This window comes from Neofelis nebulosa, chromosome 1, assembly GCF_028018385.1.
Source record: "Neofelis nebulosa isolate mNeoNeb1 chromosome 1, mNeoNeb1.pri, whole genome shotgun sequence".
Lineage (NCBI taxonomy): Eukaryota > Metazoa > Chordata > Mammalia > Carnivora > Felidae > Neofelis > Neofelis nebulosa.
The window spans coordinates 29,154,945-29,167,998 of record NC_080782.1 but is presented as its reverse complement, the minus strand read 5'-3'; the positions used below and the strand labels follow the sequence as shown (position 1 = coordinate 29,167,998).

General features: G+C 36.3%; 1 protein-coding gene across 6 annotated transcripts in view; it reads left to right on the top strand.

The window, feature by feature from the left end:
* Positions 1-13,054, top strand: part of LMBRD2 (LMBR1 domain containing 2) — a 54,342-nt gene that overhangs the window by 29,022 nt on the left and 12,266 nt on the right. For all 6 annotated transcript variants that reach the window (XR_009258151.1, XM_058717499.1, XM_058717490.1 and 3 more), the window contains exons 8-14: positions 825-938; positions 1,306-1,489; positions 4,374-4,555; positions 5,164-5,297; positions 6,647-6,752; positions 7,414-7,511; positions 12,637-12,740. Coding sequence is in view for 5 of the 6 variants with exons in the window: in XM_058717499.1 (XP_058573482.1) it covers positions 825-938; positions 1,306-1,489; positions 4,374-4,555; positions 5,164-5,297; positions 6,647-6,752; positions 7,414-7,511; positions 12,637-12,740 (922 nt within the window). In the remaining variant the exon portion in view is untranslated. The remainder of the gene's footprint in view (positions 1-824; positions 939-1,305; positions 1,490-4,373; positions 4,556-5,163; positions 5,298-6,646; positions 6,753-7,413; positions 7,512-12,636; positions 12,741-13,054) is intronic.

The following is a 13,054-nucleotide window of genomic DNA, read 5'->3' as shown; positions in this document are numbered from 1 at the left end:
TAAAGGTGCACCTCCCATAATAAACTAGAGCCTTAATAATCTCTTTCAATTGCTTCTACCATGTCATTTCATGATATATGAAATAAATTGTAAAATGAATGACCCTATGAGATATTTAACACAGATATTTAACAAGAAGCTATAAAATTAAGGTTTTGATGCATTGGTATTGAATTAGGGTATTCATATACTTCCAAAATGATTATTCTAAAAATGGACTTCTCAGTTGTTGTCTTTGCAACCATAGAACCACTGAACTATTTCTTTTTCTATATTTTAAATCTATTATACTGATTATTAGCTAGTGTTCCCTTTGGCTAAGTTGATGGTAATGAGAATCAGTTCTCTAACCTTTTCTCTTTATATTGCTACCTTTTGAGACCTATTCAGGGAGGTTAAGTAACTTGCCCAAATTCAGATAGGTAATAAATAAATAATAGGGCAGATGGCTCCAAATTCCGTGTTTGTTTTTCTCTACAACGCCTTTTAAAAATTCAACGTCTTGGGTTTGTTGCAATTCTTTTTTGTTTTTAGCTAGGAAAATAATTGACAGTTCTGTCAGGTTGCCTGCATAGCCTAATCCTCTCAAATACTAGTTGCTTCATGTAGGTAAGCTCTCGAGGTAAGGAGACACTTAATACATCTTCTAGAACATTTTCAAGGAAATGTCAGCCACTAACAATCCAAATATCTAGAGATGCCAGTAAAGGAAGAAGATGTTTTTGAGAAAATTAGATATGCCCAAGAGTGGCAAATTTTTAAATAAAAATATAATTTTACTTTTTTGCACATGAGATTTAAAAATATCTACTTTTCCCTTTTAGTGCCCTACAGAGTATCAGGAAAAAATGGGCAGGAACATGGATGATTATGAAGATTTTGATGAAAAGCATAATACCTACCCAAGTGAAAAAAGTCTGGTAAAACTACATAAACAGGTGACTTTATTAATAATAGCTTTTTTACTTACTGATGATTTTAATTAGATTTATAATTGCTGCCCACAAAAAGCGATTTTCGAGTGAATGTGTATTTGAAGCTTTCTTTGATCCTTGTATCATTCTTTGAGGTGTTTTAACTTTGTGTTTCTCAACAGGGGTACTGTTGGCATTTGGGGAGGGAAAATTACTCACTGAGCCTAATTATTGAATATGTCCTAGACTATTAACATTCTTGGCCCCAATCACTAAATGCCACGTGCCATTAACACTTCCCCATTATTATGACAATCAAAACATGCTCTCTGGAGGGATGTATAGAAATGGATCAGAACATTGACAGATATACCCAAATTCTCTTTTTTAGGTGATTTATTCAGTTCAGAGACACCGTCGAACTCAAGTACAATGGCAGATTCTTTTGGAACAAGCATTTTATCTCGAAGATGTAGCAAAAAATGAAACTAGTGCTACTCATCAGTTTGTTCACACCTTTCAGTCACCAGAGCCAGAAAATAAATTTCTCCAATATTTTTATAATCCTACAGTTGGTATGTAATTTTACATAAATTTCAGAATTTAATGATGATAATTTTTCTAGAGAAAGAAAGTATATATTTTCCCCAGTGCAGAGTTGAATTGTATTTGTATTATTTGACATATACCATGTGGTAATATTATGTGTCTGATAAACTTCCCCCTCCAAAACTGTTTTACTTGTCATACAACATATAATCTGTCAGTTTCCACTGTTACTTCACAGATAACCAAAATGCTATGCAAAAATATATGCAATACATCAAGTATATTATATATTCATAATATATACTTAAAATAATTAGAACTTTAAGCAGTTTTATATCACAAGCTTGGGTCTCTTCTTTAGTCTTGACATACTACTAAAATATTCCCCTAAGAAGTCCTCTTTGATTATTTACATCTGTTAGTCTATTTATAAAATCTACATAAGTAGTCAGAATTATTTCATTCTCTTTAATGATTATTTATGATACTCTCTCAATGTTATCAAATTTAGTTTGAAGAACTTAATGAAAGTATGCCAAGTGTCACAGTATTAAAGCTTCCATTTAGCTTATTTGTTTACATGAACAATTATGTTCATTTGATTCTTTTTGCCGTGTTTGGTCTTGAGTATGAAGACATAATGGCCATAACATATGTTAGAAAACTACTTCAACAAAGATCTTTTCTAATTAAATGAAAGAAATACTTGTTTTCATTCATTCAACAAATACTTGAGACATATATGCTGTATGTTGTTGGGTGTTGGGTATATATCAATAAGTGTAATGACAAAAATTCCTGGCCTTACGGAGTGAGAAAGTAGACTATGTACACAGAAAGGTATAAAGAAGATATCAGAATGTAGACATCAGGTTAAGGGAGGAACCCAGTGAGGAAGGAAGAAAAGCAGGATAGTGAGGTGTTTTGAGGAAAGGTGTGTGTAAAGTACCTTTCCCAATAGGTTGACTTCAGAGAAGTGAGGTGGGGGTGGAAAAGAGAAAAAGGTAAAAAACAAACAGACAAACAAAAGCCCAGTTGAATTTAAAAGAAATCCGGAGGAGAGCAATTAGAGGCAAGGAGAATACAAAACTCTCAAAATGTTTTCCTTATAAAATGGAGTAGAGAAAAGAGGCAGTAGCTGAAGGAGAATGGCAAGGTCAAGATAAATTATAGCATGTGATTTGGGAACAGTATCTTAGAGGAAATGTAATGAGCGAAGAGCATGGCTGGGGTGATGTTCATGAGTAGCAGAGATGACATGGGAAATAGTGAACAATGTAGAGATTGCCCTTAGATTAGGAGGTAAGGCATGGGTGTACCTAAGCAGGTGAGAAGAGGTAGTGGCAGGAACTTGGGGAGGTTCCCTTCTGCCAGTTTCTCGGTGAAATGCTGAGAGTAAAGCGTAGGGTAAGAGATTTTGGAGATCTGAAGAGAAGATCTGAAGAGAGAAGGTGCAAAATAGTTGCTTAGGAGTGAAGGCATGGGAGAAGACTGAATTATAGGAGGCCAGCCAGGCAGTGCTCAGGATCCACCTGAAGTTGGTGATTAGGAATTTGGAATGAGACCAGTCAGCAAAGTTGTGTGCCTCACTCCTGAAGGGTACAGCTCCATGGGTGCAGGCTCAGAGTGGCCAGGGAGTTGGATCCTAACCAGGGTGTGGTCTTGCTTAGCAAGTACAGGGAAGCAAGAGAGAAAAGAAATTGGGATGCTGGAGCATAATTATCCTCAAAGACTATGGAATCTGAGCTGATAAAGGAAGCAGCAGGATCCCAGGGTATTAAGTGGCAATATAAAGGTGGTACGATGAATGGATGGTTGGTCCAGATAGAGTCAGTCAGTGGAATTGGATATTAGGTGAAGGTATTGCTTGGAAACAGGGATGCTTTAATGAGATTATAAGGAAGGAGGGGCAGTTAGAGGTTTAGGGATGACTGAGAATGAGTAGTTGAGGTGGAGTGAAGGATGAGATCACTGGAGGAAAGGAGGTCAAGGAAGTGAAAGACCCTAGGATATTGAAAAAAGGATCACTGGTGTGGACATTGAATTCATCAGGAATTGTGCTGAGAGTAGGGTTGCAAGATTTAGAGTCTGAGCTCAGAGCTCGCTCAGCGCTTCAGTGAATGAAGTGAAAACGTAGCCTTTTCAATTCGGTGAGCAATCTTTTTTGTTGTTGTTGTTAAAAAATGTCAGACTTAACCAAAAGTTAGAATAGTACAAAGAATTTTTGTATATACTTAGATTCATTTACTTTATCTTTCTCTCTGTATATGTATTTTTCCTTAATCTTTTCAAAGTTGAATTCCAGACATGATGCCTCTTTGCTCCTAAATGTTTCAGTGTCTGTTTTCTAAAAATAAAGACATTTTCTTACTAACCAAATACAGTGACCAGATCAGGAAATGAACTTTGATACAGAGCTGTTTCTGTACACCTTACTCAGATTTTGCGAATTGTTCTAAAATATTCTTTGTAAAAAAAAAAAATCCCAGATCATGCAGTATATTCAGGTGTCCAGTCTCCCTAGTTTTCATTCATCTGGAATAATTTCTCAGTCTCTGTTTGTGTCTTCTGACATTGGTGTTTTCGGAGACTATAGGCCAGTCTTTTATTAGGTGTCCCTGGATTTGAGTCTGGTATTTTCTCATGTTGGATGCAGGTTTTGCATTTTTGGTGGGAATGCTGCAGCAATGACATTGTGTTCTTAGTGCTTCATAGCAGGAGGCACATGATGTCAGTTTATCCTGTTATTGGTGATTATTTGGTGAACATGGTACCTGCCTGGTTCCTCTACTGTGATATTACTGTTTTCTTCTTTGCAGTTATGAATCCTGTATGGAGATATTTTGAAACAATATAAATATCTTGCTCTTTTATGATTTTTCCTAATCATTTTTTTCTTTTGTCTTTCAGAATGGTACTGGGAATGTCTTTTGAGACCGTGGTTTTATAGGATACTTGCTGTGGTTTTGTCCATCTTCTCTGTGATTGTTGTGTGGTCAGAATGCACATTCTTTAGCACTACACCTGTCTTATCCCTCTTCGCAGTCTTCATACAGCTGGCTGAGAAAACATACAATTACATTTATATAGAGGTCAGTTTATTTTACATCTGTCATAAACATACGTCAGTTCATAGTCTAGTCATCAACTGTGTTTTATCTTTATATAATCTAATAATAATGAAAGCAGTGAAGTTGCCCATAGTGTTATTCAGACTTTCAAAAATGAGCTTCATCCATTTATCAGACCATAAAAACTAAAAACTGTGTTTGAGGAGGGATGACAAGGTGCAAATTCTTTTATGCAGAATTCTTTTATGAGAATACTTTGATCCTGTTGATGCCAGTGAAGCTGCATAATGTACAGTCTTCACGGGAAGGGTAGCCAAGGGCACGGGAGGGTAGCCAACGGGCTCACTTCAGGAGGTGGATTTGAAACTTATGGACAGGATATTGAACTGGTTAAGACGTAGATTTTTTTCATAAATTCATTTTCTTAGGTGGTTAAAAAAAAACCCTGTTACTGTGTTTAAACCAGTTACAGGTGTTTAAAACCTGAACTGTGTTCTAAAATTTTTAGAATGTCAATAAATGTTAGCTGGAGATAAAGGATAATGCTTGTGAGAGTGTATAAAGTGCCAAGGTCCGTTCGTCTTAAGTCTGTTAGTCTTAAACTGATTTTGTTTGTTTTTGTTTTTCAGATTGCTTGCTTCCTGAGTATCTTCTTTCTGAGTATCTGTGTTTATTCTACTGTGTTCAGGATTCGTGTCTTTAACTATTATTACTTGGCTTCACATCACCAGACTGATGCTTACAGCCTTCTCTTCAGTGGCATGTAAGTAGGAGTGTGTTTAAACACAAGGGAGTGACCCCACTGCATGTAGTCTATGGATGTCCCTTTTCTTTCTTATTGTTTCTGAGCATTCCACTAACACCTGCATTTATGTGAGCTCATTGATTACGTTTAAGCATTAGATGTTTGCTGACTGCTAGCTAAATCCTGCTTGAAGTTTAAGGTTATAATACAAGAGGTTTACTAGGTTAGGAACGAAAAGAAAGACAACCTGGATTTACAAGTTAGAGATTCAATAAATAGGTTGGTAAATACTAGGACCATTTGAGAGTTTAGAGGCTAAGTCAGACCTAGAGTGTTTGGTGATTCAGTGGCATCAAACTGCATTGGGCAGGACTTAAAATGAACAGGAATATCCTTTGCTAAGAGAGTATTGCTAGTAATAGCTAGGTTGTGCTATTGTTTGTCCCTGTTGGTAAGTTGGTCATATTAGGTATTTATAAAATAGGCTGCATTTAGGCAGGTTCCCAGAGAAATCCATATCTGAAGCATCTTTAAGACTTTTTTCTTTAAAGCTTTTTTCCCTCAAATAATTATAGAGTCACAGGAAGTTGCAAATACAGTACAAAGGGTCCTACTAACTAACCTTCACCCAGCTTCCCCGAATGGAGAAATTTTATATAGCTATTGTACAATATCCAAACCAGGAATTGTACATTGATATATTACTCTGAATCAGGTTACAGACCTTATTTAGTTCTTACCACTTTTTATCCTTCATTCATGTGCGTGTGTGTGTGTATGTGTGTAGATTCACATAACCACCACCACAATCAAGATACAGAACTGTTCCATCATCACAAAATAACTCCCCATATTTCCTCTTTATATTCACACCCTCCCTTCATTTTCCTCCCCATCTGTTCTCCAACTCTGTAGTTCTGTGAGGTTCTCTTTTTATCTGGACAAAACTGAGCTCTAACAGTTCTTTGTACCTGAACTTGTCAGAGCGACCTACTTCAATACAACTTCAGCTCCTTTATGTGCTGAGTACAGTTCCCCTCGAGGATATTGCTGTCCTGGTCATGTGGACACGGATTGCACAGATGGTAGATTTGAATAAAGTGCGTACGAAAATTCTTCAGGTACTGCACAAATCTTAGGATGAAACAGTGGCAGACACAACCAAAGCAGGCAGCCTGAGGCTGGAGTTTTGCCCTGATGTTTTAGGGAGATGTGATTAATAGGCTATTCAGAATGTCTCTCAAATAAGGGCAGTTTGCATTAAGAATTCAAGATACATGTAATACAAATAGATGACAATAACAACATAATAAAATGTACTTTGCTGCTATATTTTTTCTTATTCTGTTTATATATGCTTATTGCAGGTTATTTTGCCGTTTGACTCCTCCTTTATGTCTTAATTTCTTGGGTTTGACCCATATGGATTCATCCATCTCTCACCAGAATACTCAGCCAACTGCTTATACATCTGTAAGTATGGTCAGGAAACAGTTTTTTTAGATTTGTTGTCTCTACAAGATGTATTATTGTGGAATTTCTTTTAATGCCAGCAGAAATGTTCTGTAGTGTTATTAGGATATTTTAAAATATCGAACTTATTTTAAAGGTTGTATCTGACTGGGTAAAAATGATTTTGTTCTCTTTTATTGTAAAAAAAAAAAAAAAAAAAAAAAGTTTTTTGGTTCACATAGGTTGACCAGATGAGCAATATCAATAGACCTGATCTATAATATTAGCTTTCATATTTATAATCTTCATGTACATGATAATTTTTAGTAATATTTATAAAATATTAATTTTCTTTATGTGAAAACCTTAATAAATAAGCAAATTCGATATAAGTGACATATAACATTGTATGTAGTGTAAAGTGTACAGTAGAATGATTCGATACGTGTAGGTATTTTGAAATGATTGCCACAAAAAGTTAACACGCATCACCTCACATCGTTACAAGTTTTTTTTGTGATGAGAACTTAAAATCAGTCCATTTAGTGCTTTATTTCTACTTTTTGAAAAGTCCAAATTTGTTAATAAGACTGGTGATGAGTGAATTTTTTTTAATGGTGGAAAGGAATGAAAAATACAGAATTGTACTAATTTAACTTACTTTTTTTTTTTGCCTCTTTAGATTATGGGTTCCATGAAAGTTTTATCCTTTATTGCAGATGGATTCTACATATATTATCCTATGTTGGTGGTTATTCTCTGCATTGCTACTTACTTTAGGTAAGAAACTTAACCTCAGTTATTTTTCCTCTCACTCTTATTCAATCTGGGTATCCTTTCTCCTTAAAGCCTTTTTAAATATTCAGTTGTTAGGTTTTGGTTGTTTGTTTTATTGTGGCTTTGGGAGAGTGAGGGATAGCTTAAATGCTTTGCTTAAATGATCAAGTCAGGTTCTCCCTCTGAAGGGATTTTTAAGAAAAGAGAAGTAGAGTTATTCTTTTACAAGTTTTTAGATTACAAGATAATAGGATAGAATGTTAACTCTTAAGTTCTGGCCTTCAGCACTGACAGCCAGTGTAGCTCATAAAATACCCCCCCAGGCCCATCTTTTATCCAGTAACATAAATGAATCTGAGGGTGGGGCACCTGGGTAGCTCAGTCAGTTAAACAACTGACTCTTGATTTCAGTTCAGGTCTGATCTCGTGGTCAGAACAGTGCGGAGCCTGCTTGGGAGTCTGTCTCTCCCTGTCTCTCTGCTTCTCCCTGGCTCTCAGACGTACTCGCTCTCAAAATAAATAAATAAACTTGAAAAAAAAAATGAGTCTTAAGGCTTTCCCCACAATCATCGCCAGGTTTCTAGATGCCTCAGACCTTAGCCAGCACAAAGCATCAGGTGAGGAGCAACTGTAATTAGGCAGTACGTACATGTGAGGTTGGACAGGAAAGGACACAGGGTATGTTTTTTTATAGGATTAGAAAGATGCTTGATTCTTGGCAACGGTGTGACTCACAAGGAGGTAAAGACAGATCTACTTGGCTTCTAGCACCCTGTCTCCCCTACTTCCACGTCAGGTACCCTCATCCTGTACTGTGTCTGCCCTCTTCTGCTGACTGCCTAAGTGCTCTGTGACAAGCCAAAAATACCATTTAAAAAAAAAAAAAATTGACGTAAATCACTTCGCTTTTCTGATGAAAATGTTTTATCCAACCACTTTTCATTTAAAACTTCCAATACCATTAGCGGCGCCTGGGTGGCTCAGTCTGTTGAGCGGCCAACTTCAGCTCAGGTCATGATCTCGCGGTCCGTGAGTTCGAGCCCCGCAGCAGGCTCTGTGCTGACAGCTCAGAGCCTGGAGCCTGTTTTGTATTCTGTCTCTCCCTCTTTCTCTCTCCTTCCCCGCTCATGCTCTGTCTCTCTCTTCTCAAAAATAAATAAACGTTAAAAAAAAAAAACTTCCCATACCATTAGTTATTACAGATAATGTATATGTACTCATTAAGAAGTTAAATAAACAAATATTGTTTGAAATAAATTCTCTATTGGATGTTTTAAAACGTTTATAGGGGTGCCTGAGTGGCTCAGTCAGTTGAACGTCTGTGCTCAGGTCATGATCTTACAGTTCGTGAGTTAGAGCCCCGCATTGGGCTGTCTGCCGTCAGCCTGTCAGTTCAGAGCCCGTTTCGGATCTCCTGTTCCCCTGTCTCTGTATAGTGTCTTCCTTTACTACATCATTTTCACAGTATAAACAAACCTATTGTCTTTTTTACCTTATAGAAAAAAAACTTGAAAATCGGACGTATTAGCAGTTCATATTAACAGTTTTATTTGAAAATATAATCTCTTATTTTACCTATGAGAAGACAAAATATAAATGTTTTAATTTTTTAAAACATTTTTCTTTATTTCTGAGAGAGAGATTGAGACAGAACGTGAGCTGGGGAGGGGCAGGGAGCGAGGGAGACACAGAATCCGCAGGCTCCAGGCTTTGAGCTGTTAGCACAGAGCCTGATGCAGACCTCAGACCCTGAACCATGAGATCATGACCTGAGCCTTTACTGAAACTGCGTTCGCTAGGACTAATATAAATGGTATTGTTTTTTATTTCAAGCTTTTATTTAAATTCTGTTTAATGCAGGTGCGCCTGTGTGGCTCAGTCCGTTAAGCGTCCGACCTCATCTTAGGTCATGATCTCACGGTTCACGACTTTGAGCCCCGCGTCAGGCTCTCTGCTGACAGCTCGGAGCCTAGAGCCTGCTTTGATTCTGTGTCTGCCTCTCTCTCTGCCCCTACCCTGCTCATGCTGTCCCTCTCTCTCTTCCTGTCTCTCAAAAATAAATAAAAATTAAAAAAAAATTAAAACATTTATATTTTGCCTTCTCATAGGTAAAATAAAGGATTATATTTTCAAATAAAACTGTTTTATATATGAACTATTATGAACTAATAATGCGTCTGATTTTCAAGTTTTTTTCCGTAAAGTAAAAAAGACAATAGTTTTGTTTATACCGTGAAAATGGCCTAGTAAAGGAAGACACTGTACTTTGCATGTCCAAAACTTAGTTTTGATTATATGTTTATTCATTTTAAAAGTTTACAAAACTGGGGCATCTGCGTGGCTCCGTCAGTTGAGCATCCTGTTCTTGATCTTGGCTCAGGTCATCATCCCAGGGCAATGAGATTGAGCTCTGTGTCGGGCGCTGTACTGTGTGGAGCCCGCTTAGGATTCTCTCCCTCTCTCTCTTTTCCTCTGCCCCACTCCTCCACTCACACTCTATCTCTAAAACAAAAAAATAAAAATGAATTTAAAAAAATTTTTTAAGTTTATAAAACTATTAATGAAACATTAAGAGCTTGTGATATGTGAATTATGTTTTCACACGTTAGTAGTTTTGTTGGCAAGATTAGCATCTCTTCCTACCTTATTAGATTGTTATGTGGATAAAGTAATAGATGGGTAGAATAACTAATGGTTTATCAACTATAAAATCTTAAATATAAAGAATTATGTCTAAAAGAAAATTTGTTAAAATTGAAAATAATCCATTAAAGGTATTGTTTTAGAACTAGGATAAGCTTTGATTTGCAATTTGTCTTTTATTTTTTTATTTTATTTTATTTTATTTTATTTTATTTTATTTTATTTTATTTTATTTTATTTATTTTTTAACAAGTTGAGTTTTTATTTTAGTTCAAAGTCACAATTTGTCTTTTAGGAAAAGGGCAGATTTCTTGAATTTTCAAATTACCTTTCAAAATAGATATTCTATTATAGAAACGTATGAAGCAATGCCTTACTGACGTTTTAATGGTAACTTTCTTCCTAGTTCTGTTTTCTTTGGAATGCTGCCATAATTAGTCTAATTTTCATATTACTAACAACACAGCCATGCCCAGAGTTCATATTCAGACTTAACTGCCTAGAGAACATAAGGCTGTTTCCTGATACTTTAGGAAAAGCTATGACCTTCTCAGAGACCATGATCTAGTTTGGGGCTTCTCATACTAGGGTGTCATATTCTTCCTACAAGGCTATGAATATAGTAAAGGAATATTTAAAGTCACAGAATTAGCAGGGCGCCTGGGTGGCTCAGTCAGTTAAGCGTCCAACTTCAGCTCAGGTCATGACCTCACACTCCGTGAGTGAGTTCGAGCCCCATGTTGGGCTCTGTGCTGACAGCTCTGAGCCTGGAGCCTGCTTTGTATTCTGTGTCTCCCTCTCTCTCTTCCCCTCCCCTGCTCGTGCTCTGTCTCTCTCTGTCTCAAAAATAAATAAAAACATTAAAAAAAAAAATTAAAGTCACAGAATTAGCATGACCATCTACCCAACACCCCAATTTTGCTCAGTGATAAGTTATATAAAACATTCTTTATATATTAAAGCAAGCAGACATTATGAATTCATCAGAGTGTTACACATTGGTAATATAAAATGGAAGACCTTCACTTTCGTGTAACTGCTCCACTGTTTTCCTCTCCTCCCAGTGCATGCACCTGTGTGCACACACACGCTTATTCCCTCCTTTTTTTCTCTCCCTCCTTGCTCCATGTGTGTGTTCAGGCTTCTGTCAGTAGGAGTACATCAGTAAAAAAGTTTGAAAACTAAGGTAATAAAAAGAGCTTAGTCTTTGTTTTGTCTTGGATTTAAATCCCAGCTCTAAAGTTTATTCAGTGATCATTAGCAAAGTATTTAACCCTGTGGGCCTCTGTTTCCTTATCTGTAAAATGATATCTATCTCTTAGAATTACAGTGAAAATAAGAGAGTATCTGTAAATTGGCTGATGTATAATGGGATCTTAAGTATTAATCCTGCTTGTCTATCCATTGATTCTTTCCTTGTGTATCATATTTTCAGAGTATTCTTGTCCTGCACAGCAATGAGGTTTAAAGTAAATACCAAATAAGATAAAATAATAGCCCCCAGGTAAGATATAGTAATCAATTCTGAGTTTATAATAAAAGCTATTTAATAGAATTGATTAGCTCTCAGGTTAAAAAAAATGAACATGAATATCAACTTGCATAATTAAGATGTCTAAACCAGGATATTTTACACTTGGAGATACAGATTGTGCGTATTTTCAACACTAAAATTGTTGTTTGAATATAAGAGAAGAGGGGCACCTGGGTGGCTCATTCGTTTAAGCGTCCAACTTTGGCTCAGGTCATGATCTAACGGTCCGTGAGTTCGAGCCCCGCCGTCAGGCTCTGCTGACAGCTCGGAACTTGGAGCCTGCTTTGGATTCTGTCTCCCTGTCTCTCTGCCCCTCCCCCACTCATACTCTGTCTCTGTCTCAAAAAATGAATAAATGTTAAAAAAAATTTTTTAATATAAGGAAAGAATGAATTGTATTTGTGTTATAGTGATTGCATTGTTTTTTTTGTTTGTTTTCTTTTTTATCCCTGTATGATTTCTGAAGGTATTCTAATGGCCCAATTTAATTTGTTTTTGTAAGGAATCTGGGTATGGTACATACCCTGTCAGTGGAATACTGGGTATATAAGCTCCTTAGAGAAATAAGTCCTTCTTCAAGAAAGACAGATGTTGGGGCGCCTGGGTGGCTCAATCAGTTAAGTGTCTGACTTTTGCTCAGATCATGATCTTGTGGCTCGTGGGTTCAAGCCCCATGTTGGGCACTGTGCTGACAGCTCAGAGCCTGGAGCCTGCTTTGGATTCTGTGTCTCCCTCTCTCTCTGCCTCTCCCCTGTTTGTGCTCTGTCTCTCTCTCTTTCAGAAAGGAATAAACATTAAAAAAAAAAAAAAAAAGACAAATTTAATTATGTAACTTGCCATGCTAACTAACAATAAAACGTAGGCTTCTTTGGGGCAACAATGTTAAAGAACAGTTTATCTAAACATTTGCAATGAGAAATAATACTTGTCTTTTTTAAAATCTTTTATTAGTTTGGGAACGCGTTGTTTGAATCTGCTTGGTTTCCAGCAGTTCATGGGAGATAATGACATGACATCAGACTTGGTTGATGAAGGAAAAGAATTAATCAGACGAGGTAAGATTTGTCTTTTAAAATAAATGAATGAAAGTACTAAGACTCAAAATATTAAAAATTCAAATTGTATAATTTGTCATTATTATTCTATCTTAAGAAATTAATATTTTTAACTAAAAATCTATGTACAGGCTTCATAGCAAAAATAATTTGAAAACAAATGGTTTCATCTGACTTTAAGAAATATTGTAGCAGAAATCATTAGTATGTCTTCAGCTAAATAATGCTCTTGGATGGTGTTGGAGTCATTTTCATGTTTGTCTGGAAACAGATTTGCCAAGTTCAGTACAACTGTAAAATTCATGAGTTGAAAG